Consider the following 26,778-nt stretch of genomic DNA (forward strand, 5'->3'; position numbering starts at 1 on the left):
TTTCAAATTCATGTTTTGGGTTTTTTCTGTGCACTATTCTTTTTTCCTATATAGATTTCCCGGATAATTCGAACCCCGTATGGCAATGCTTTACTTGTTGGAGTTGGCGGTTCTGGAAAACAGAGTCTTTCAAGGTTGGCTTCCTATATTGCTGGCTATAAAATATTTCAAATTACTTTAACCAGGTAAGAAATGCAAGAAATATATAGATGCAATTTATGCTATTTGTTCTCTTTACATAGTCATAACTGTATGTTTTTAACAGCTTATTTTTTTCATTTTGTGAACAACCAAAAATGGAAATTAAAAAATATACATGTGTATATATATGGTTTATATGCAATATTGAACAAAGTTTTGAGTTCAAAAAGCTGTTACAATGTGTACCTATTCCCGAGCAGAAGTATACATATTTACATACAAAAGCTGTTTGTGCTATCATTTATAAAACACTTTAATCTGAAAATAGCAGTATTCTCTGTTTTGAACTAACAGATCATGTTTCTTATTCTTTATAGATCATATAATGTAAGCAATCTGTCAGATGATTTAAAATTGCTGTATAGAACAGCTGGAGCAGAGGGACAAGGCATCACTTTTATTTTCACTGATAATGAAATAAAAGAGGAGGCATTTTTGGAATACATTAATAATCTTCTGTCTTCAGGAGAGGTAAGGAGATTCATTGTGACAACGTAGGTTGCTCCAGAAGTAGTGCCTGTATTTATTTCCATGGAAACTACAACAGATACAAAGACCACAACGATTTTGATAGAGCATATTCTCAGCTACAAAACACTATTTTTCAACACAGTCACCACCATTAATAGTACATTTTTGCTAGCAGAGGTGACCCCCTGTCACTGTCACCACAGGTGAAACGCACCACTCACAGCTTCACTGTGCTCACATCCACTGTTTGGTCTCCATAAGTGTTCAGCAAGTGTCACTGAATGCCAGTGGGTGCAATTTTTTCTGCATGGAGGAATTCACCAACACATCATTGCTTCAAAAGCACTTCTGTGTCAGATGCCATTCTGTCAGACTGCCCCTCTGCTGCCATCTGTCACAAAGCAATGATGTGTAGTGGAATATTGTTGAGTAGGTTCAACCTTTACTGCTGTACCACCACCGCCACCTGCCACTGATATCATGAACCAACATGATAAAATAGGAGACATTACTTGTGGACCTATTCATACACATATACACGTACACATACATGTTCTGTCTCTCTATGTATATTATATATATATATATAATATAAAAATTTTATATATTATATTTATATATATTTATATTATATGTATATTATATATATATTATTATATATATATTATACATATATATATATATGTATATATATATAATATATATATAATATTATATATATTATACATAGAGAGTGTACGTGTGTGTGTATGTGTATATATATATATATATATATATATATTCCTTCAGCTTTTGCTTTTATAAATTGTAATTGTCATTTCTTTTTTTTTTTTTTTTTTTTTTTTTCCATTTTTTGTCTTAGTTTTTGTTTAATCTATGAGTTCTTCCTTTTTTTCCCCCCAAATCTCTTCCCCATCCCACTGGGATGGCAGGGAGTGAGCAAACAGCTGTTTGTTGCTGAGCTGTCTGCTGGATTAAACCGTAGCACTTTTTGAGTTAGAATTTCTTGTTCTTAATGGAGTTGAATGAAATCTAAATCACAGATTTGTTTTTTACTACGTCTAAACTGTGAATATGCACAGAGAAGAGAAAAAAACTAAATCAGTGCTGTTTCTTTTATTATCACTTAATTTTATATGAAGATTTCTAATTTATTTGCTCGTGATGAGTTGGATGAAATCACCCAAGGATTAATACCACTGATGAAAAAAGAGATGCCTCGGTGCCCTCCTACCTTTGATAACCTGTATGAGTATTTTTTAACTCGGGCAAAGAAGAACTTGCACGTTGTCCTCTGCTTTTCTCCTGTAAGTATTTTCTTTATATCTGTCTTCTTTATTTCCATTAGCAAAATATCCTGGAAGTTATGACAGGATTATTCAAGGTTTATATTTTTAGGGAGATTTAAAGACATATGATAAAATTAGTGAAGTCTGGATTATAATTGCTGATCCATTAGAAATAATAGTGCAGTTGTCAGAACTTAAAAGCAAATATGTGAAAATTCAGTCATTTTTTACACGTTAAATTGATTTTCATTTTTCCCTCCTGACATATTCTTTTCTTTTACAGATCAGTGTATGCAACTTTATGAAATTTTTTTCTTGTTACTCATTTTCATGGAAATGAAAATATGTTAATTGAAATTTTGAAATATTGAGACATTCATACTTGTAATCTTTTTCAAATTTCGTAAAATACTGAATGTTGCAAATGTAACAAAATATCTAAAAGAAAAAACGATGTGGAAAATTAGCATGAAAAAATGTAGTCTATTTAGTTGTTCATATGCATCAAGCATTTTGATTAACCTAATTTAGATATTGTATCATAAACTGACAGTGTTTTTCTGTGTAGGTTGGTGAGAAGTTCCGTGCACGTTCTTTGAAATTTCCTGGTCTCATCTCAGGGTGCACCATGGATTGGTTCAGTCGATGGCCCAAGGAGGCTCTCGTAGCTGTAGCCAGTTATTTTCTTTCAGAATTTAATATGGTCTGCTCTGCATCAGTGAAAACACAAGTAGTAGAAACCATGGGTCTCTTTCATGATATAGTTTCAGAAAGCTGTGAGAATTATTTCCAAAGGTAATTTTTTAAACAAATGTGAAAATCAATCTCAAATGTATTGCTTCTGATATTGTTTTGTAACTCATTGTATTGTAAGATTCAGTAACTGTATTTTAAGGCCAATATTAAAATGAATCTTCTAAAACAATATATGAAAAGGCCATGTAAAGTACTATTATGTTGCAAATTCATTATCTTCATTCCTGCTATTAATCAGTCTTTAATGTTTATGTGGATAAAAACAATTTAATAATTTAATTGGAAATAGGACTTTATATTGCGAAGAAGAAGAGCATTGAATGCTTGTTTTATGTAACATTCCATTTCACTGCAAGTAATCAAATTGCTGTATATATAAAAAATATATATGAAGTTCATGCTGCCAATATACCTTATTTTAGGTATCGAAGAAGAGCTCACGTAACACCTAAATCTTATCTCTCTTTCATCAATGGCTACAAAGATGTTTATGCTGAAAAGTTAGCAAGTATTAATGAACAAGCTGAACGTATGCAAATTGGTAAGATAAATGAAGGTGTATTTCCATGTTTTTCTCAAATTATCTGTATTTTTAATATTAAACATCTTCATCAGTGATCACTTAGGATCATTTCTGTTAATCACAGTCCTGAACTAGTAGCTGGTGAGAACCACTTCTGAGCCCTTCACATATCACAGAACGAAATAACTCCCTTAAAAGAATGCCTGAAAGAACTAGTCGATTTAATCATCCATCACAGCATTATATTAAACTTTAGTACTTCCATTTTACCATTTTTAATAGAAAATAGGACATGGTCTAAGAGAGCACCTGATTTCCTCTAGTAGAAAGGCTGTTGTTAATTTATTTCTGGACTTCATAGAATCATTTAACTTGGAAAGGACCCTCAAAGATCATCTAGTCCAGGTCTCAACTTGTCTATGAAATCTTTCTGTACAATCTAATTGCTTTGTGGTTGATTTATTTAAGATTTCTGCTGTGCAATGAGCAGCTCTTATGTGTGGTCATTCTCTAAATACAGATCTGAAATACAGGAAAGTGTGACTTATGTGTTCTTGTAATTCTGAATATTTGTTTGAAGTGATCAAATTTTCCTCTTGTAATAGTACTTACTGGGTTCATAATACAGTTTCAGTTTTCTGTATGCCTTTAGACATATTTTTCTAGTTCTACAATGGAACAGTTTAGACAACTCGATAGAAAAAGGTACTCTATTTTAATTTATCAGAACAGAGAAAGCATATACATAGTAAGATTTTTCTAACAAACAAACACAGCTTTTGACGAGAATGAAGAATAGAGTAAGCATGTGTGGGTATTTTATTCACTGACTGCTGAATCAGAGTGGTCCATAGACAAGTAAGTGATCCACAACGTTTTGACGTAATGCACATTTCCCTGCACAGTTCAGTTTTAGAAATCATAGGAAGCATTATGATGAACCCTGCTAATGGCATTTAAATCTGGGAGCCCTGATGATTTGAGTTGGTGTGTGTTTGTTTGTTTGTTTTTTGTTAATTTGTGTGTATGTGTACATATGTGAAAATTCCTTGTGTAGTCTTCAAAACAAAAGGATCTTGTTCAGATGACCATCTTTGTCTTCTGTGCACCATCTCCTATTATCGATGCCCAGAAAGTCATATCTATCAGTTTATGGGCACCACTCATAACAGTTAGAAAAAAATCTGAATGTTTTCATTTGCATATAAAAGGTTTATTACAAAATCACAGAAACACTTTGTCATCCATGACTCCAAACATGTTCCAGTTTACTGCATCCTACAGAATGATCTCAAAAACTTTACTGGTTGTTTATCTACTATCTCACATGTCCATATCCTTAGTCTCACATCGCTTAATACTAAGAGATTTAGAGGACGTCTTTTTTCTGTATGTTATGGTGTTTAGGACAATTAAAAATACTTGTAAGGCAGCAAAATTGTGACAAAATTACATGATCAGTTCTGCTTTCCTGAAAATGCCCTGGTTTGATCAGAGCAAATGTGTGCTGTCAATACAAGTAACACATTTTGAGAGATATAAGAAATCTCTTCTGCTTCATCACCTTGGATGGGCAGTCTTTTAACACAAATAAGGAAAAACAGAGATAGCTGATCATGGAATCTATGAAACCTCTTTTCACTTCTTTCTTGAAGCTAGAAGGCAATTATGAATCTGCATACTTATGTCATTTCCCAGTAAAATATTAGAAATGCATCTAACTGCATCATGTGTTTTTTTGACACAATATATCCTCAATATACCACTTTTAAATACTGTATACAGCTGCGACAAACCAAACATAAAATTTTTGATTTTTTTTTGAAGACTTAACAATATTTGCAATCATTTTGTACATTTTGAAATTGTATCTATGAAAAATGAATACAAGGCACAATCATGTTAGTATGATCACTTACATCCATTTTTTTTATCCCTTACACACAAATCTAAAAGAGAGCAAAAAGGCATTTGGGATCCAGAGTTAGACTGCATTATGTAATTAGGAAAACCAATAGTTCTCATTTTTCTTATTTTTCTCTTTTACTTACAGGTCTGTCTAAGCTGATGGAAGCTAGTGAATCTGTTGCTAAACTCTCCAAGGAACTGGCTGTTAAGGAAAAGGAGCTTGCTGTAGCATCTGTCAAGGCAGATGAAGTAAGTACTCAAGTATTAAATAGCAAAACGCAGCGGACAGCCTCACGTTATATACTGGAGTAAAAGCATGTGTCTAAAAAGATTTCACCTCTGTGTCCACACCGTGTTGATAAAGCACATACTTCTGAAAGTGAGGCACTTTAAGACTGCAACGGAGATTGGGATTATACTGACTGGGTGGAAGATCATGAACACATTCAAATACTGTGTGCCTTTTTTGTTTTCCTCCCATTTTCCACTCCTATAAGCATCAGATATCATTTTCTTTGTTTGTTTCACAGGCTTTTGTTTGTGTGTGTTTGAAGTTTATTAACTTATAAAATTGTTATTAAATTGTAATTAAATGATAGAATTGTTATAAGAGCACTTATTTGTGGATAAGAAGTTAACAGATGGTAAGAGCACTTTAGTATTTTGGAATTGCTTTTAAAAATTCATCCACCTTTAGTTTAGTTTCATATTTATTTTCATATTAGCAAAATATTTATGCGTTCATGAGATTGGTGGTCTAATGGAAATTGAATATTACTGTAGACATTCTGTTTTCTGAAAGATTCCATAATGCTCTGTCAGTGCATGTATAGTATGCACTTGGGAGCAAACCGTTGGCCAGCAATGGCTAAAGGACTCCTTGTCCTCAAGGCTTTTACTCATCTAAGAGAAAATAATGACAGAATTGAATGAATTGACACAGGTTAGATTTCATGTATGATAGATATGCTGGGAAGGCTCACTTTTTTTAATATTTGTATTTGATCTGCATTTTGAAAGAACTGTCTTAGAATAATTCTTTACATAACCTCTGGATTGTCAGCTATTTCAGTAGGATACTGCTTATGAGGCTGAAGATGTAGAAGATTTGCAGACCAACAATAAAAGAACAGAAAAATGTGATATTTATATTCTCTAACCTTCTTTCCACTTAATAGTGAGCCCCCTAGGATTCAGAATTGGATAGACAAAGTCATTTGTTTTTATCTATCATTTCATCTCATAGGTATTTAAGAACACAGTTTGTTTTTGTAAATGCATTCAGAGTGCTGATCTTGATCCTACAGCTTACCCTGATAAAAATCTATTCTGACATCAACTGTGTGTTGTGCATAAACTAGAACAGAATGCATGTGCACTGAGGAAACAAATGCACATGTGGATACCTTAATTACACAAGTTCGCAGTTAGTTATATTGGACTAAAGTAAAAGAGAGGAGTCTTACTGTTCATCAAGCTGGTTTGGCATCCTCTACTAGTTAAATTAGCTGCATTATTTTTGTCTTTATCTGCAGAATTATGGTGAAAAAATGTAAGAATTGTTTGCATTGAAAAAGTAGTTTCAAAGAAGATGAAAATCCATCATAGGATAAAACACTGTAGCTTTAAAAGACATTGAAAAGCCTTCTATCTATTATTAAAGTAATTTGACTATCCAAACTCCAATTCCAATGCTGGGAAACTTCTCCATTATTTCTCTGTGGGGATTCTGTAAATGATAGATTTGATTCCATACATAGGTAGGGTCAGCTTCATATATGCATCTGTAACAGGCCCTTATCCGTTTTCTCTCGTGTCAGATTCCTTACTTACTTGTTCCAGCATTTTGATGTCTACTTTTTATGTGTTTACTATCAATCCCAGGTACTAGCAGAAGTCAAAGTAAGTGCTGAAGCTGCATCTAAAGTAAAAAATGAAGTCCAAGCTGTGAAGGATAAAGCACAAAAAATTGTGGATGAAATTGATTTAGAAAAAATGAAAGCAGAAAGTAAACTGGAGGCAGCAAAACCAGCCTTAGAAGAAGCAGAAGCTGCACTGAATGTGAATAAATTTTTTTTTTTTTTTTTTTTGCTTTTTATGTTGTTGGTTTTGACTGCTGACACTAACTTACCACTATTATCCTGGTGGTCATGTCTCTGATAAGTATTTATGGAACTCACAATATGCTTCTAAAAACTCTGAGAATATTTTGTAGTATGTGCTATTATTTGGTCATTAGGAAGATGCAGAGACATAAATCTTTCCAGAAGTTACAGTTTTGTTTTGTGTTTTCATACCTTGCTCTTCTTTAAGAGGAGTGAAAGGCTGTTATAGTTCACCAAAAACCATTATGTCTAAGGGACTTGGGAGTCTTGAATTATTGTGAATTCTGTACTGAGTCTGTAACTACGTTTTCCAGATAGATAGTGATATGCTTATATTTTTCAGACATAAATTACTTTGTTAGTTTTGAAGTTTGGAGTCATTTAGAATTATCACATAAATCATTATTAAGCTGAGCGTAGTATCAGTGATGGTACTAGGTAATGAATTTTAAAAAATCTCATACCTATAATAACTTAGAAAGCAACAAAACACCCAATTCATCTCAGAATAAATTGGTGTCACTTAACCCTTAAAAATCCTAAATACTGTCCAAGTATATTTGCAAGTAAACTGCTTTTAATTAAATCCTCTGCAATCTTACACTATACTCTTCTACAGTCACTTCGATTGTCAAATTAAGTTAATGCTGCTGTTCTATCTATTTAAATTTAAGTTTTGAGTGCTGTCTTTAGGATTGAGAAAATGCTTGTGTCTGATATTTATTATTACCCAGTGAGTCATTTCGAGTGTGTGTGTTCTCTATACAGCTTGCCTCAGAGCAATGTCAAACAAACATTAAAATCAAGATATTGAATAGAAAAATAGAATGACGGTAACGAGACAGCAGTGTGTTAATTAATTAATTAATTTTTAAACAGACAATCAAACCAGTGGATATCGCTACTGTTAGAAAACTGGCAAAACCTCCTCATCTAATTATGAGGATCATGGACTGCTGTCTGATACTGTTCCAGAAGCAATTAGATCCAGTTACCATGGATCCAGAAAAGCCTTGCTGCAAACCATCGTGGGGAGAATCATTAAAAGTAAGTTGAGTTTTTTAAAAAATGTTAGAAAATGCTGTTTGCTCAAACTTGGACAGAAGTTTGTGAAAATGTAAACATGGTTTTGAGATTCATCTAGTATGCAAAGGCTACTACAGGTTGTAGGTGAATCACTCAGAGAATTTTGCTGGTCAAGTTCCATGTGACGTACCTGAGAAAGAATTCTCAATGGCAGATTTATTTCCTTCCAACGTTCACTTAAAATGTGATTGTCTTTTGTTCTTTGTATGTTGCCATACATAAAGTATGAGAATTCTTAAATATCACTTGTTTTCTTTGCTGGTTTACATTTAGACTTTTTTTTTCTTCTGTTTTTTTTTCCTAGGCTACAAGGCTGTTTGAAAAACTATACAATGAAGAGATAATAGTTTTTTTCCTATGCTGTATTTCAGTATTCCTTGCCCAAGTCATTGGGAAAGTCTGGAATTCTCTCTGAATGCTCTTTTTTTTTTCCATGTCTTCTGCAATTCTTTACATTTTATATTTTTTTAAACATACTCACCAACGAACAGCCTTTTAGACATAGAGTATGTAGTAAAGAGTTGACAAATATCCTGTGTTGCTCTTTTATTTTTTTTTACTGTAGCTTATGAGCGGCCCATTCTTGCAGAGTTTACAGCAATTTCCTAAGGATACAATCAATGAAGAGACAGTAGAATTACTCCAGCCTTACTTTAACATGGAGGACTATACACTGGAGAGTGGTAAAAAAGTGTGTGGCAATGTGGCAGGTCTTCTCTCTTGGACACAAGCCATGGCAGTATTTTATGGTGTTAACAGGGATGTCTTACCTCTTAAGGTAATTCATCACCTCTTTATTTTGCTTTCTGTGTAAATTAACTTCATTTACTTTAATGGTAGTAGGATTTAATATACATGTATGTACACATATATGTATGTATGTATAAATACATTCAGACTTAATTACCTGTAGAATGTGGAGGCTAAGGATGAATGTGGAGGCTAAGGATGACAAGTACAGAAAGAAACAGCTGATATCTTGCCTAAATGTTGGCATTTTAAAGAGATTTGGGGCTTACATGAGTAAAGGAGTTAAGTTCCAGTAGTGGGAACCAAACAGTAAAATATTTTAGGAGCCATTTTTACTTAAGTATGCATTTTGTTTCACATGTTCATAAACATTGAAACAGAAACTTTTTATCAGAAGTAAGGACCTTGAGTTAAGCACAAGAGTAGCATCTAAATTATATATATGACACAGGAATTAGCATTTGTATAAATATCAATATAAAATTATTTCAGTATATTATTGACTGCTGATTTCCAGTTAAGCGGGCTGAAAATAATTCATCAAAGAACATTGAAATTTCATACTATTTTTTTGATATTCCTTCTCTTTGCAGGCTAACTTGGCAAAACAGGAAGGCCGTCTGAAAGTAGCTAATGCTGAATTAGCAAATGCTCAAGAGCAATTGGATGAAAAGCAAGCTGAACTGGACAAAGTACAAGCAAAGTTTGATGCAGCAATGAAGGAGAAAATGGTGAGATACAAGTATTTCTGTTATGAAATTAATTACTGGAAAACTTACGCAAAAAGGAATTGACACAGACGTCCATTTAGAGCCTACTACCTTAATAGATGGTGGATGAGGTTCATGTATTAAAAAAAAGAGAGAGAGAGATTTATATCTGTGCTCTCTCATATTTCCTTCTTCCTGTGAATAGGAAGAACATGTTAGACTAGAGTTGCACATGCAGCTCTCCAGAATGGCTTCTAAATATTTGACTTAACCGTAATAAGAGGACAAGTGTGTGTATATATACATACACAATATATATATATATATGTATATATATATACACAATAACTACTTCAGATTATTCCATTTTATTATTAAATGAAATAGGATATTCTTTCATTTTTAGGACTTAATGAATGATGCAGAAACATGCAGAAGAAAGATGCAAGCAGCCTCTACGCTTATACAAGGACTGAGCGGAGAGAAAACTAGGTGGACAGAGAAAAGAAAAGAATTTAAATCTCAGATTAACAGGTATCAGTTTATCAGAGAAAAAAAAAAAAAGCAACAAATTACCTGTGAAAAATGTAGAGTTAGCAATTTAAGAACTGTATTAGTTATGCTTCATTTTCCTCCTAAAAAAATCTTTATATGATTACACAATCAAGTGAACTGTCCTGAAATTTGAATTTTCCTCTTATAATTAATTGTGAGTAACTAAGTGCTTGTATTTTTGAACTTAGAAGAATGCTTTTGAATGCATTTCAGAAGAGGTTATGTGCTTGTATTACAGCTGCCTCTGCCCTGATACTGTTTCCTGTGCCACTGTTACTGGGAAAGTAATATAGGCAGAAAGTAGGGATGATCTAAGGCTGACTCTGAGAAGGAATAAGGAAGAAAAAGAAATTTCCCTATTTGATATTAAGTTATGGCATATTTGAATGAAAGAGGGAGTTACAGAAACCAAACATTATCTCTTCTCCTATACTCCATGCGTTGAAAAACATGGAGCACAGTAGGCCTTGTTTTAAGAAACTATGAAACTTGGAGTCCATACCGTGTACTACTACAAATGACACAATGTCATTTGTAGTAGTACACGGTATGTACTTCACGCGGTATGCACGGTATGGCTTCACCCATGAGCCAAAGGTACATGAGCTGTCTAGAAAACAGGAAACCTGTCAGATTGGCTGCTAAAGGTAAACGGCTTGAAAATTTGGATTAGTTTTCTGTGAAATGTTTTTGTGAATTTCTGTGAATGAGAAAATTGGACATTTTTTTTATGAGGGTTTGTTCATACCAAGAGAATTAAGTATTATTTTTTTATAAATAATATATTGCAGGCACATTTTTAAGAAATAAATTAATTTCTTCATTTATTAAAAAAAAAAAAGGAATAGTTCTGGCCTCATTTTCTTTGTACGGATAAATATAATATTTTGGCACAGTTCTGCTCTTAAGTTTTGCAATGAAGATTTTACCAGAACACAAATAAACCATTTGTTATTCTCAAAGACCATCAATTCTTTCCTTAAATAAGCATGTGGAACAGAAATCTTCATATTAGTATGTTTCAAAAGCTGTTTATGTACATAAAAAGAAAATGAAATTGTGCATCACTTTTTTCTTTCTTTCTTTTTCCTAGACTTGTGGGAGATGTACTGCTTTGCACAGGTTTCCTTTCATACTGCGGACCTTTTAATCAAAATTTCAGGAATCTTTTACTTAAGGATTTATGGGAAGCAGAAATGAGAGCCCATAAAATCCCCTTTTCTGAAAGCTTGAACTTGATTTCTATGCTGGTAGATCCACCAACTGTAAGTTCTCAGTGATCAGTAGACTTCATTTTAACCTCAATGAGCATGTTCTTTTGGTGCTAGCCATCCTTATGCTTATCTGGAACAGGATGATAGTTCCCTGATATTGCCATGCAGTGTAGTTTTGTTCTTTTCCAACAATTTTTTGTGGCAATTTCCACTGCAGATGTAAGTAATGAGAAGTGTTTAGATACAAGCAGATAAGCAAGTTATATATTATGCAATTAGATAATTGCCAGTAAGACAATGCACTTTCAAGTATATTGGTTTGAGAATCTGTCACCAGATTTACAAAATTCATATCTACTAAAACAGTGTTGCTTGTTGCTAGTTTTTACTTCTCTCAGTGTTTTCTAAGTCTAGTTAGAAAAATAAATTTTATATTAAAGTGAATGTTTAACAAAGAACGTATGAAATATTTTCACTGAAATCAAACAGTAAACGATGTCTCTTCAGCAAATACTAAACCCCAAAATCTCTTTGTCTAGTTTCCCTTAATTGATCCCAACACTTAATTTGGCTGCCAGGTTGACTTATCATTTTTCTAGACTTTCAAGACGTATTTTTATCATTGAGAATAATCTTATCTGAAGGATAATAGTTTAAGTGAGATTTTATTTTATTATTATTATATTTATTTTATTATTTTATTATTATTTTATTCCAAACTACTTTTTTTTTTTTTATATTCTGTAGATTAGTGAGTGGAATCTTCAAGGACTGCCTGGAGATGACCTCTCAATTCAGAATGGTATAATTGTCACTAAGGCAACTAGATATCCCCTTTTGATAGACCCACAAACTCAAGGGAAAACGTGGATTAAAAAGAAAGAAGAGGATAATGAATTACAGGTGAGCAATGTTTTGAAAATGTAATGCTCTTTCTTTAAACATTACTGACTACACCTGGGCTTCCATGATTTGTGTGTCCAGTAACGAAGGATGACTTTGCTCAACCCACCAGTTAGACTCTTAGACTCTTCCTAATGCAGATCAGAATGCTGTTGTCCTTTGCTGCAAAAGGAGATTACTTGTTCTTGCCCATCTCATCCATCAGGACTACTGGGTCTTTTTATACAAATCCATTGCCCTATTTCATAGCCATAGTGAAAATCCTGAGATTAATGAGAGCTTTCTGAAAACTAAAAACTAAATTCTGAAAACTAAATTCTAGAACGCAATACAGAAGTAGTGTGTTTTTTAAATTAGTTTTTTCTTTTTTTTTATGATATCATAAAATATAAGTTAAATATTTGATATCATAAAAGATATAAGTCAATTTTTGTGCTACTTCAAACATCTGAGTTCATAATATTCTACTAGTGAACAAGAGTTGCTCAACACTAAAAAGATAAAATCATTAAATATTTTCTAAGGACATAGAATAGCAAATAAAAGGTTAAGCATCTCTGATTTCAAAAACACACATAACATTTTAATCTCCGTGTAGGCTGTGCCAGTTGTACTTCTGCTTTGATAGTGGAGTTTTGAAGATTCTATTAGATCCAATCTTTCACTTCACATTTTTATGGTACTTTGATTTGTGCACGCAATAAGTATTTCTTTTTGCATAATTTGCTGCAAAGCCAGCATTTGTTACTGCCTTTAAAATTCAAGTAACAAAAGCAGTTAAAACAGTTTTTCTAATGAGGTCTACGTTTTTTCATGTAATACGTCTTTGAATAATTGCTTTTCTCCTTATATCAGTTTATAATTTACTGTTTAAGGTAACAACATTGAATCACAAATATTTCCGTACACATCTAGAAGACAGTCTTTCACTGGGACGATCACTTGTGATTGAAGATATAGGTGAAGAGTTGGATCCAGTACTTGATAATATACTAGAAAAGAATTTTATTAAATCTGGAACTTCTTTTAAGGTTAGTAATTGAATAAAAGAGGCGGAATGAGTTAGTTCTGTGATGAATTATATGTTTTCTGTTTATTGCAGATCTCTGTTGAATCAGGTAAACTTTGTATTTAGGAGGGTAATGTTGAAGAATCAAACTGAACTAATAAAATAGACAGAGCCTCGGCTGAGTAATCAACTAATGAATCTAGAATTTAACTACTGCAGTTAATTCTGAAGTTTCCAAGCTAGAACCAGTTAGGTTTATCCCATTGAATGCTTAACAATACTTGCTATTCAGTTTCAAGCAATTTCATTTTATACCATGTAATAGAGTTATAGGTTTGAGAAGCTGCCTCAGTTCTGAGTGTGGAGTGTTGGTGGTAGCGAAAACAGAGTGTTTTATCAGGAAAAGAAATATTTTCTAAAGAAACAAGCCCCAAATCTGAAGTTCATTAATAGTATTAAATATACTCCCAAACTTGAAAAAACATGCAGATTTCTGACCTTCATTTAGATAAATAAATCACTGTCAAATTCTAAAAGCATCCTCCTTTTACATATTCTGAAATAAAATGACTGTATGTACTATATATATATTGTGCTATATATTTTTTTTTTCCAAACTATCTTCTTTAACTGTATGAGATATGAGATATAGAAAAAATTGCAGATCATGATTGATAAAATTATTCATTTTATCTATATGACTCTGACTTATTTCACAGGTGAAAGTTGGTGATAAGGAAGTTGAAGTAATGAGTTCCTTTAGACTATACATTACTACAAAGCTAGCCAATCCTGCTTTCACACCTGAAGTTAATGCAAAAACATCAATTATTGATTTTACTGTTACAATGAAAGGACTTGAGAATCAGTTACTGAGAAGAGTAATTCTTACTGAAAAACAGGTAACCTGAAGGTGCACATAAACCATTGTGCTGCTTAATTTTTGTTTATTAATCTGCATTAATATATAGGAAAAAGAAGTGTTTAAGTGAAAATAAATGAAAAAAATAAAAAATTTGTCAAGATTCAATATAGAAATTTCTAAATGCAAAAAAAAAAAACCAAAAAAAAAAAAACCAAAAACACAGGTGATTTTCTTCAAGTGGTTGTCAGTACGACCTAAAATAAAAGTTGCAGTAACGTATTCCATACAATAGAAAATCTGAAATGCACATTCCATGAACTTGAAAAATCAGTACTTGGATTTCAAGTGTGGGTCACCTCTACAGCCCATCAAGTGTCATGCCTTTTTCTTGTTTGTTTAATAATAGGAACTCGAGGCAGAACGAATTAAACTCATGGAAGATGTAACTTTTAATAAAAGAAAGATGAAAGAACTGGAAGACAATCTTCTATACAAACTGAGTGCAACCAGAGGTTCTGTATCAAACTGTAAAATAAGTAGGAATTTTATATGGCTAATTAAGCAGCTGAACATTAGAACTTTACCATACGGAAACCAATTTGTCCGTCCAAAATGTAATGAATGAACATAAAATGACAGAGATTCGAAGTACGTGAAACTTGGTATGATAGCATGCCAATATATATCTGTTCCAGATAGTAAGTGTGCTTAAGCACCTAAATGGTTAAGTTTTACAAAACAAGCCGATTTCTTCAGATGAGGTACAGAATCTGATCAGAGCAAAACCTTAAGCCATTGAAAATGCCAAGTTAAATGGGCTAGATAAAATGTTACTGATGCAAAATCTTTTGCATCACATTAGGAGCCTGCACATGATCATTTTGTTTTATTATCAGTAGAAAAGAAAGTTGGTAACTTCAAGTAAATGGAAATGCTTTTGAATGCTACTATGTGACTGTTGCTTTTAAGATTCTAAGACTTTTTGAGTGAACAACCAACAAATTTTAAAAATAATTAAGTAATAGTACATGAATACTGTATTTTATGTGCCATAGAGAATTGATATCTCTGGTGCAGTGGTCTCTGTACAGATACATTGAAATTAACACAAATTGAATGCATTTGTTTAGTGCCCTGAATATAAAATATTTTTTACGATTACCTGTCCTGTTTTGTCTGTGTTTTTAAATGTTTTCTGCAATTCAGAAAAGCATTTCTGTTTGGTGTGAATAATTCATTTTGATTTTGACAATTATGAAATTTTTTAGAAAGTAATAAAACCGTCCTAAATATCTGATATTTCACTTTTTAGGCTCACTAGTAGATGATGAATCCCTAATTGGAGTGCTGCAAACAACTAAACAAACAGCTGCCGAAGTAAATAAAAAGTTGTCCGTGGCAGCAGAAACTGAAGTGAAGATTAACTCTGCTCAGGAGGATTATCGACCTGCTGCTACACGTGGGAGCATTCTTTATTTTCTTATTACAGAAATGAGCATGGTCAATAATATGTATCAGACTTCACTGGCTCAGTTCTTGAAGTTATTTGATCAATCCATGGCCAGGTGGGAAAACACAGATCTTTCTACCATTCCGTGTGTATCTTTGCCATGTGTTTGTTGTTATTAAAATGCTTTTCTTGTTCTTTTGTTTTCATGATTCAGATCTGAGAAGTCTCCTGTATCCCATAAAAGAATCTCAAATATTATTGAGTACCTTACCTATGAAATATACACATATTCTGTTAGAGGCTTATATGAAAACCACAAGTTCCTTTTTACCCTTCTCCTGACATTGAAAATCGATGTTGAGAGAGAATATGTGAAAAACACAGAGTTCCATGCATTCATCAGAGGTGAGTATAAAAAAATTATGCGTTATGTAGAGGTAATTTCAATCCTTAAAACTCTTACAGCATTTCAAATTATGTTTTTTTGTTGTTGTTGCATGTTTTGCCAATAGTTTTGTGGGATCAGGCACTGTCTCCATGAATTTATGACTGCTGAAAAACTTGATCACAATTGCTTATGCAAGGGTCCATAAAAAAAACCTGCTCAAATCTTATAATGTTCAAATGAATGTTGCAAATGTCTAGTGTCAAAGTAGTGAAAATATATATATATATATATATATATATATATATATGCACACACACACATATATATATTCAGTATCTGCCCTTACTGAATAAAATGGATAGGAAAAAGGATTGCATTCATATTCTGTTTTGCTTTCCAATTTGTCATAGTGACTTTATCTTCTGAGAGTAGTATCCAGTGGCTGCTTTACCACTGATGTCAGGCAGGGGATGCTTAGAAATGCTTTCACACTGACCTGTCAGCTTTCGTAAAGCTTTACATAAGGAACCATATTTTGTGGCTTCTCAGCTCATGGATTCTTGTTTGGCTGGAGGAAGATATACCTTGGCACCTGATACAGAAATTGGATGCTTACCTCTTTTTTATTTATTAGAATCTGTAACAAAATATGGGCATAATTTAACAGGGTTTTTTTAATCTGGCATAAAGAAAGTCTTTCCTGCCTACGTTTGCCACAATTGATGTGATAATGAGAAATGGTGCACAAAATGACACCACAGTGATAACAGATTTTCTGTTCTTCTCTTTCCTGCTTTTATGATTAACTTTCTCTGTATCCTTTTCATGGAGAACTTGGGGATGAAGTGGACACAGAATAAAAAAAAGATTCTTGTTAAAATTGCTTCATAATCTATAGAATGATTACAAACAGTTTATAGAAGTATGAATATTTGAATTGAAAGGGAATATATACTTATGTATGTGTTTTGATTAGTGTGTATAACTAAAAAGTATTTAAATAATTACAGCCTATGTGTATAGGTTATCTATACATGCATTCACATAAACATAGCTATTAAAAATAATGATAATTTTTTCCAAGATGTTTTTTTTTCAGTCTGTTGTAGCAAATTGCTGAAATTCATTATACCACTGACTTAAATAAAGAAATGATCTTATTTCTGAGAACTCTGGAATAATACCATCCAGTTTTCCCGCAAAGTGGCATTAGTTAATTTGCAGAGGACCAGAAAGGATGCAGCTACAACATGAAGAGAGCTATGATTAAAAAAGGCTTACTTGGAGTCTTTGTATTTCTTTCAGTCAGTCTAAAACTGGATTTCAGTCTTATTCCCGAGTTTTCTCTTCAGCTGCATATTGGAGTATCTAAAACTTGTATGACCTACTGGCTATCTCACTTCATCTCTACTATTTAAAATAATTTATACTTGATATTGAAAATGATCCGTGCATGAGGAATGCGTGTAGTACCTTAGTAAAAATGACGTGGTCCAAAAAACATAATTTAAATCGCAATTTAATAAGTACTAACAAAAAATCTTGACCTTTGGAATGTCTGTATGTTTTGTCCAAATGTTTCTACCTGCAGGAGGTGCAGCACTGGATCTAAAGGCTTGCCCACCTAAACCATTCCGCTGGATTCTTGACATGATGTGGCTAAACTTAGTGGAATTGAGTAAACTTCCAGAGTTTGCAAAGATTTTGAATCAGGTGATACTTATTAATTATATTAATCACCAGTTTCCAATCATAATTTTGTTTCCATACATTGGAAATGCACTTGAAAAATGCAGTTAAGAACAAAGCCAAAGAGAGTGTAGAATAAAGGCACTGAAATGAACAGTTAGGTGGTGGGAAATGGTATATTTATTTGCTGTACATCTTCTCTTTACCTGCTTTTTTTGTTATTATAATTGAGGTAGAATGAGAACAAGGCCAAAGAACCTATCAAAAGATCAAAAAATCAAGAAAATCAAAAGAAGTCAGAGAGAAAAAAGAGCTATAAAAAATCTCGGAAGGTTTACCTATGAGTTTCAGGTTTTTATTTTGCCTTGAGTCTGTTACAAATAAACTTCTTGCTGTCTTTTTAAATAATAATTTCTGATCAAAGGTCAAAGTATTACTCAGTTATGATAAGTTAGCTATAAAAATACTATTTCTGTTATTGAGGCATACATGGACTTCTACACATATAAGATTGTGATGTTTATTAATTTATTTGCTAAATTTATCTTTTATTATTATTATTGTAGCTATAATCCTCCCTAAGCCTTTCTCCTCCTTTTCTTGCCAAGCAATATTAGCCAGGTTTTTGGTCTGATCACTGAGGTGTTTTTGCTGTTGCTTTTACAGCAGTGGTCAAACGAGTTGATTTTGTGACAGTATTTAGTGCCCTGAATGTTTGCAGAGTCTTCACCTAAGTGGTGTATCTGGAAGTGGTCTGACTGTTTCCCAGCTCTGTATCAAGGAAAGATTGGGATACTTACCTCTCGTTTTTCTCCACATTTTGGTTTGTGGAGGTACTAAAACAGTACATTGAGTCTGGAGCAAGCTGGAGGAACATAGTCAGGTTCTGACTGACAGCTCTCGGCTGTTAGGGAGCCAGAATCCAAAAAGCATGACGCTGTGCTCACTGCTGAGATGTTTAAACTTAGTCATGTATTTATCAGTTAAAATCTTTTCCGTTTGTAGTCTGTAATGGTTTTCTGCCTTGTTGGCAGGCATAGTTTCAAATAGGATCCTGTTCTTTTTAATTTGTGATTTTTTGGCTATCTACACTGTAATGGAACAGAAAGGTTATTCTCTTAGTACTCTGTATTACAGAATCACAGAATCAGAATCACAGAATGGCCCAGGTTGGAAGGGACCTCAAGGATCATGAATTCATATATTAAGAGAAAATATCATGGTGCATTTCTCTTCTAGTGTAGAATCCTTCTGCTAGTTACTGATTTTTAAATAGCTGCACAATAATACTAGCATTTCTAATTGTAATATCGTAATTCTGATGTGTGTCTCAAGTGCTACAGTCTGTTAATGTTGCTTGTAATATATTCTAATATAATAAGAAAATTTCATTTAAATATACATTTCCAAGGTGATTTTACTGCAGCTGAAATGTATTTATTTATACTAATGTAATAAATTTAGATAACCAATAATGAAAAAGGATGGAAAAATTGGTATGATAAAGATGCTCCTGAGGAAGAAATTATTCCTGATGGATATGATTCACTTGACACCTTCCACAGGCTTTTACTTATCAGGTGAGCATCTTCAGAAATTTGGGAAATGACATACATTGTTGCAGCACATGTCTCAGAAAATTGATATGCTATTGTCATAATAGCATAATTGTAATTATTTTGTAGGTGATATTAGATATTATTAATTCACTGTGACATGATATGTCATATTATTAAATTTACTCATTTCAAAGCTGTCCTCTGAAGAGTCAACAGATATTTTTTTTCTAAAAAACAACGTGTTGGCTGTTTTTATGATATGAGGCAACTTATGATAAGGCAACTGGTGATCCCATGGCAGCCTTCTCCAGGAAGCCAGTGGTATAGTAGGATCATTCAGAGAGCTTTTGAAATGACCTCTTCTCACTTTTCTTAAAATGAGCTACTCTAAATATCTTATGTAATTAAGAACCCTGATATGTGTATATATTTTTTATGTTTTGCAGAGAAGTCATATTATTAGGTCTGAAAGAAGTGGTGGTTTGTTTTCTTTCCCCCTGGCAACAGTAAGGACTCATCCCAAACACCAAGATAATCCTTTCCAAGAGATATGTCTTAAAGACTAACAGACCCAATTAAACATCTGTAGAATTTTACTGAGGAGTGAAACCAATTTTATATTTCCCTATTTGTGTTCTCTGTACAAAAGCTCTATTTAAAATGAAGTGTGCCCCTATCTGATGAAGGTACCCAGAACGTATATTTCCAGAGCCAATGGTTTACTTGTGGCAAAAATGCAAGCAACTGCAAAGTACTGACTAGTCATAAGAACGGAGAAGACTACCAGCTCTTTTCTATTATTATAATTGTAGAGACATAAAGATATACATATGAATGTGTATATTATGAAGCAAAAATGTCTACTTGATTAAAATAGAATTTCTCTGTAACAAAAAGAGGAACTGAATTTGAATTTTCATGTATTTATATTTTATTTCTAGATCGTGGTGTCCAGACCGGACTCTTTCCCAAGCGAGGAAATACATTGCAAGTTCCTTGGATGAGAAATATACAGAACCTGTCATTCTGAATTTAGAAAAAACTTGGGAGGAAAGTGACACACGAACACCTCTGATCTGTTTCTTGTCTATGGGAGCTGATCCAACTATTCAAATTGATTCCTTGGCTAGAAAGCTTAGATTGGGTAGGAAAATAGTTAATCGTTATGTTGAGTCTTTTAATATAGAGAAGAGTAATGTAAGGAACTTCACATTCTTTTTTTCTGAAAAGTATTTTTAAAATTCATTTGTACCACCATTACTGTTCCTGAACTGTTGTCTTAGAGATAATGTAATATTAAATAAAATATAGTGTGCTGAGAACTATTCTGTACACAGTTGGAAAGCAGTGTTTTCTGTTCTTCTTTTATAAACTGCTAACATCCAATTGATTATGTTTTTTAACCAGTAAGATAGTATTTCCTTTTTACTAATTCAGGCATGATGGATGTAGATACATACATTTGTGATACTGGTCACACTAAGATGCTCATAATTTCAATATGGATATTGTTAGCTCACATGGCTTCATCACCTACAAAAAAAAAAGAATTAAAACTCTCAATTCATATTTCAAAGTAAGCTGTGACTCAAATACAGTTTGGCTTGAATTCTCATTGACAATAACTTTAGGCACAGTATTTCACTTCTGTAAACACTGTAATCATTATGGATGTTTTAATGCAAGTGTTTCAGTATTTCAGTGTTAAAAAAAACTTATAGCTGGTGAAAGGATTCTACTTGTTTTTTTTCTTGTAAGCATATTTAGTTGTGTTGTATTTATATCACTTATTTTTTTACTGAATTGGAATTATTTTTTCAAGAACTGTAGTTCATTAATCATTGTCAAATTTGTTGCAGAATGTAGGACCATCTCTATGGGTCAAGGACAAGAATACCATGCACGCAAACTCATACAGACGTCAATGCAACAGGTGAGAAAAAACACTGCAATATAAATTTATTTTCTGCTCTAGCAGAAAGGCTCTTCTTGCATGCAGTCTTTCTTTTTTTTTTCACGTTCTCACCCTAGTAACAGATTTATTTTGGGGTGAACAAGTCTCTGAGAACCAGAGCCTTGAAAGCATTTCTCTGGGGGATATTCCCATCCCTGTGGAGTCCAGCAGTACTGTTGAGCACCGTTTCAGGAGCAGCTTGTTCCCTTCTTTTAGCTGCACTGTCATCAAGAGCAGAAAGAATATTATATCCTAATTCTGTTCTGCAAGCCTTGCAGAATCCTCTTCTTTTAAGGAGTTTTGTTGCTGTTGTTTTGTGTTGGTCTGGGGTTGTGTTTGGTTTTTGTTTTCTTTCCTTATGAGAGCTACATAGAAGTTGCAAAAATTCTACAGGACAAAATGGCAAGTCCAAAGCAAACACAGCTTAAAGTTGTAGATGCAGAAGGCTGAGGTTCCTCTCATTTTCTTCCTTGCATATGTGCTATTGGCAGGGCCCCTTGTTCCACGGCAGTTGTTTTTGGTTCTTTCTTTCTCTATTTGTCAATTATTGTAGCTCTGAGTCTCAGGGACTTCAGGGAAAAACTTTCTGATGTCCCTGAGACATGTTGCAGTGTATTTTTTTTTTTGTAGTTTTTTAATTTATTTATAGGTTTTTTGTATACGTAGATGATATTCTCAAACAGTAGAAACTTGAGAGCAGCTCTGAAAAGATGGTAACTGGAAGTCTGGATACAATATGAAAGTTATAGTGTAAAAGTAGCACAGTCAGCTGAACACTAGAGCTGGAACACAAGAGTTGTGGACGGAGTTATAGCTGAAGATGTATAGTCATAGTTGCCTGTAAACCCAAAATATCAGGAATTCTAAAGGATTAGAATACTAACTGAAAAGTGAAGAAGTTGCTTATGAATTGAAGACTGAAAGAACTATATTGATAAATGAAATAGCTTTGGTCTGACCATAACCAACTATTCATCTTTTCTGAACCACAAAGCTAGCACCTGTAATATTCACCTAAAGAATTCTGAACTAAACACAAGTCTGTTATACCCTCTAAAACTTACGGTGGGAATATTCATGAAAAGTTAGATAAAAAGTTCAAGATGAATCCATTGAGATCTGAGATTTAAAGCTTCCACAATATATGGCATCCATTAGATTCCTTGGCTCTCTGTCTCTATCCATCTACTTCTTGGAACGATGAGAAACTGGGCAGCTGCACCTTGCTCTCTGTTGAAAGCACAAGGATACTCAAAACCATACTCTGGTACAACTATTAGTATCAATTTCTGAACCAAATCCCTTGGTGATAAACACATTTTAGAGAGGAAGGAATGTGTGAACACCAAATATGAAAGAAAAAATAAAAAGGCAGTGAATATGGAAACAAGCATCTGTTGGTTTTTCTGCCTCTGGCTAAGTGTCTGTAATATGATTGAAGCTGCTGTGTTGTGTTATATGTAGATAGTTTTGAAGAACTGGGTCTCATTCATTTGGAAATGGCACTGATCAAAGATCTTCCTAAAAAATAAACAAAAAAGCCTCTCTATCTTCATGAAAGAAAGAAAGAAAGCCTTTTCTGTTGTAGGTTTTTTTATGTTTTTACTTGTTTATTTTGTTTTTTGTTGTTGTTGTTGTTTTAATTGTCATTAGTTCACCATAAATATTTTTATAATATTCAGTAGAAAATGTTATTTCTCTCTTTCTAAATAGATTAAAACAAAATCGGCAATATGAAATTACAAGTTGTAATGAAATCCACACATCATTTTTTAGAACTGATTAAATAATGTCCAATTTTAATATCAGGCTTCAGATGCACCAGACTTCTAAAGTGATGCTAGGAAAGCGGATTGAATTTAAATCCATAAGCAGAAATGCGGAGAGAGAATAATCAAAATACAGCTTTGATGCAATTGAGAGCTGAATGAGAACAAAATTAATATGCAGCAGGTTGAATTTCATAAAAATGTGCTTACTGCAGGTAGCCTAATTGAAGTTAGAAAGTTTTGGAGTATTGATGCAACCTCTCTATGCTAACTGTGTCCTTAAAAATACAGGGTTTTTTGTGTGTGTTTTTTTAAGATATACGTTTTAGATTTTAGCTGTTAGTTTTTCATTTGTATTCTGTTGGATCTGATGGTAGGATTGCTTTTCACTGGTCTTTTGCCAGAAGGGGACAGAAATTATTTCTTTTTGCCACTAGGTAGCACTGATACTTTACTTAGAACATTTGACTCTAGTTATGTTATTTTCATTATGAGTTTATAGAATGGGAAGTGAAGTTTTACACTAACTTTTTCTATTTGTTTTAATTATGCCAATGTTAAATCAAATGATAATACATATTTAGAAACAGATCAAAAGTAAATTTACTCAAAAATTGTACCAAATTTGATTCTAATGTTTTATATAGTAATAGTTAGTGTTCCTATTTAGGGTGGCTGGGTGTTACTACAAAATTGTCATCTTGGGCTGGATTTCATGGATGAACTACTGGAGACACTTCTAACTGCTGAGATACAGGATGAGTCTTTTCGAGTTTGGATAACTACTGAACCACACCCTCAGTTCCCAATTACTCTGCTACAGGTTTGTTCAAATGTTTAGTTCAGGCACTTTGTGCCATTTAATTTATTGCGTTTGAGTGTGTAAAATGAAATGGAATAGATAGAGAGCAGAGGAGCGTGGAAAAAAATGGACGTTACAATCTAAATGACACTAAACAGAAGGTTTCCTACCAGTAACTGGAAGTTCTCTCAATTAAAGATGCATTATGTGTGTGTGAATTCACACTAAGTCAGTGCACACACAGTTGAATCAAACATACCAGGCTTTACTTGTATCCTTTTTTTACCCTAGTGCCTTGAGCATAGAGAAATGACTGCTCTTAGACTCTTTTAGATTTCTCTAACTGGAATAAAACATAAAGGGAACAGAACACATAAGAACAGCACAGCTCAAAGAACATTATCTACCAAGAAGTAATCTGGACTTTTTTGGCTAAACCATAAATGGTTGTTCTGTAGATCCTAAGGAGACATTTTTCGTCACTACCAAGATAATGCCCTAACCTCTAACAAAGTGCATTTAAATCACTGTTTTCTTGTCAGTACTTTTGCAGCAGGTCATAATTCTGGTTAATATCTAGTGTAATAGATTTGTGCTGACTCTTTGATGTTCAAAGACCTCTTTCCTCTTTAAAGGAGTGGTAGTCTTCTTAGTAGTTTCCATTTTCTACAAATAAAAAAAGATAGCATTGTTGATTCATAGGATACAAAGGGAAGCATTAGCCTATGTATATACGATTTCAGGCAGTGTGGAGAAGGGAAGAGGAAATTCCTTTCTGGAATGAATTTAGGAGAGAGCTTTCAGTTAGAAATGTATGTCGCCATGTATATAGAAGATAGCTTTTAACAGAAGAGGAAATCCTAAATATTTGAGTTTATGAGTAGTAGGGTTTGTAAATATATAATTTGCTAAATTTCAAAACAGAGAACTATGAGGATTGCTAGATTAATTTTCACTGCATTTACCTCAAATCTGTGATTTTTCAGTCAATAGTGGCACATTGCCTGTTAAAATACTGTTATATGCAAGGATACCAGAAAATTAGTAACTGACAAATCAAAGGTTATCTCATTAGAGAGAGAGTTATTTGCTTTTTAAAAAAAACTCAATAATCAAGTAGGCTAACCCTTAAAATATGGAAATACTGCTTAGCAAGTGTTCCCATTCAGACAAAAACTTCAGTGTGTTCATGTGCTGATAGGTCTGGAGCTCATGTCTCTGATACAGCTTGCCTAGGTTCTGCAGTCTGGAGATACGAATTTGTGAGGCTAAGTTGAAAAGCCATTCCTTAAAAGTAATTGAAGATCCTTATTACAAACTCAGGCATAGTAAAACTGCTCGAAGAAGTACCTATTCATTAGTATAGTCCTTTAAAGTTCTCTCACAGGTAGGAGCAGTTCACAGTCGTGCTTGCGTTCAGCCCTACAGCAGCCTGACATTCACTATGCCTTCAGTGCATGTTATGCAAGCCAGCCAGACAGGTGCATACTGCTGGAGCAGACAAATGCTTTGTTTTTATTTGAGTCCCTCCAGCATTTGAAAGTGTCTTATGGAATACATATCAGATTCTGGTAAAGCCAGTCTGTGTCTGAACCAATAGATTCTAGTGTGCCCATGAACATTAACCAGCAGAATGCAATAGTCCAGAGGAGTAAGTAGTTATAACGTTCTCTGATGTGGAAACTCCTGGTAACTAGCACACTTTTAAATAACTTGCAGATATGGTTTGGTAATTAAAATTTTCTAGAAACCATTTCCATTAGGCAGTTTGCATGAAACCTAGGGGCTGTTGCCAAAAACTTGGGCATTTTACTGCCACAGGTTTGGCTTTCAGGCCTGCGAACAGGAGTGCCCAGGAACTTTCACGGGCAATCTCCTAATTTACTGTTGCAGACACAGCAACAGAGTCCACAGTAGCTTCTGTGAACACTTAAGACCTGAACTGAGAAGAGGTGAGGTTACTGTGTATTTACTATGAAGTCTTGGGAACAGAAATACAACAGAGTTACCATCTACTCTGGGTAGTTCTTTTCATTCAGGCCTTGAACTGGGGATAAAGGGTTGTATGATGCATAATGAAAAGCATGGTGGCTGCTTGCAAGTTGTTGGTGAAAATTCTTACGTCTGTGGGCTTTTGTCAGTGATGGCTCTCACCAACATAAACAGAAAATCTATGTTCAGAATCTTAAAGTAAAGCATGTCATTAGGTTTTACAGTCTAATGTAATGCATACTCTATTTGCAGAGCAAAGCAGTATCAATTCTGAATCTAGAGTGATTCAACTACTGACATTATATATTCATTTGCAACTAATATCTGTGACATTTCTGTATGTTGCTTCTGTTTCAGCTCATAAGTACAAATCCTTTATCTCTTTACATCACAGGTTTCTCTGAAGTTCACAAATGAACCTCCCCAAGGTGTACGTGCTGGTTTGAAAAGAACATTTTCTGGAATTAATCAAGATCTGTTAGATGTTAGCAATATGCCTATGTGGAAACCTTTGCTTTACACCGTAGCATTTCTGCATTCTACTGTTCAGGTATTTCTTATGAGGTTTGAAAATCAAGTCCTGGTAAAATGTAGTTGCTTTAACAGTGTTTCCTAATAGAAAACACACATTCTGATACTTACTATAGCATTATGTTGCAGAGCAGGAGCTTTAATTTTTATCATCTGTATTTCAGTTTACTTTCTTCTTTTAATTGACTTCTACATTATAGATAATTTTCATGTTGTCAGTGTTTAGAATGAGGATTTTTTCATCCAGATTTAGCTGTCCACATTAGTCATAGAAGGGGTGACATCTAAACTCTAAATTC

The 26,778-nt window shown here is 33.5% G+C and overlaps 1 protein-coding gene across 1 annotated transcript in view; it reads left to right on the forward strand.

Moving 5' to 3' along the window:
- DNAH8 (dynein axonemal heavy chain 8) overlaps positions 1–26,778 on the forward strand; it is a 108,213-nt gene that overhangs the window by 69,249 nt on the left and 12,186 nt on the right. Inside the window, exons 58-81 of the mRNA XM_042881754.1 lie at positions 55–185; positions 519–672; positions 1,815–1,979; positions 2,530–2,756; positions 3,140–3,258; positions 5,294–5,397; positions 7,033–7,209; positions 8,133–8,300; positions 8,905–9,117; positions 9,683–9,820; positions 10,206–10,333; positions 11,448–11,619; positions 12,316–12,471; positions 13,347–13,502; positions 14,200–14,382; positions 14,752–14,857; positions 15,658–15,910; positions 16,010–16,200; positions 17,775–17,896; positions 19,337–19,452; positions 20,373–20,575; positions 21,291–21,364; positions 23,825–23,977; positions 26,343–26,498. Of these exons, the coding sequence (XP_042737688.1) occupies positions 55–185; positions 519–672; positions 1,815–1,979; positions 2,530–2,756; positions 3,140–3,258; positions 5,294–5,397; positions 7,033–7,209; positions 8,133–8,300; positions 8,905–9,117; positions 9,683–9,820; positions 10,206–10,333; positions 11,448–11,619; positions 12,316–12,471; positions 13,347–13,502; positions 14,200–14,382; positions 14,752–14,857; positions 15,658–15,910; positions 16,010–16,200; positions 17,775–17,896; positions 19,337–19,452; positions 20,373–20,575; positions 21,291–21,364; positions 23,825–23,977; positions 26,343–26,498 (3,765 nt within the window). The remainder of the gene's footprint in view (positions 1–54; positions 186–518; positions 673–1,814; positions 1,980–2,529; positions 2,757–3,139; positions 3,259–5,293; positions 5,398–7,032; positions 7,210–8,132; positions 8,301–8,904; positions 9,118–9,682; positions 9,821–10,205; positions 10,334–11,447; positions 11,620–12,315; positions 12,472–13,346; positions 13,503–14,199; positions 14,383–14,751; positions 14,858–15,657; positions 15,911–16,009; positions 16,201–17,774; positions 17,897–19,336; positions 19,453–20,372; positions 20,576–21,290; positions 21,365–23,824; positions 23,978–26,342; positions 26,499–26,778) is intronic.

Source organism: Lagopus leucura, unplaced genomic scaffold (assembly GCF_019238085.1).
Source record: "Lagopus leucura isolate 7727_CA_CO unplaced genomic scaffold, USGS_WTPT01 Super-Scaffold_73, whole genome shotgun sequence".
Classification (NCBI taxonomy): domain Eukaryota; kingdom Metazoa; phylum Chordata; class Aves; order Galliformes; family Phasianidae; genus Lagopus; species Lagopus leucura.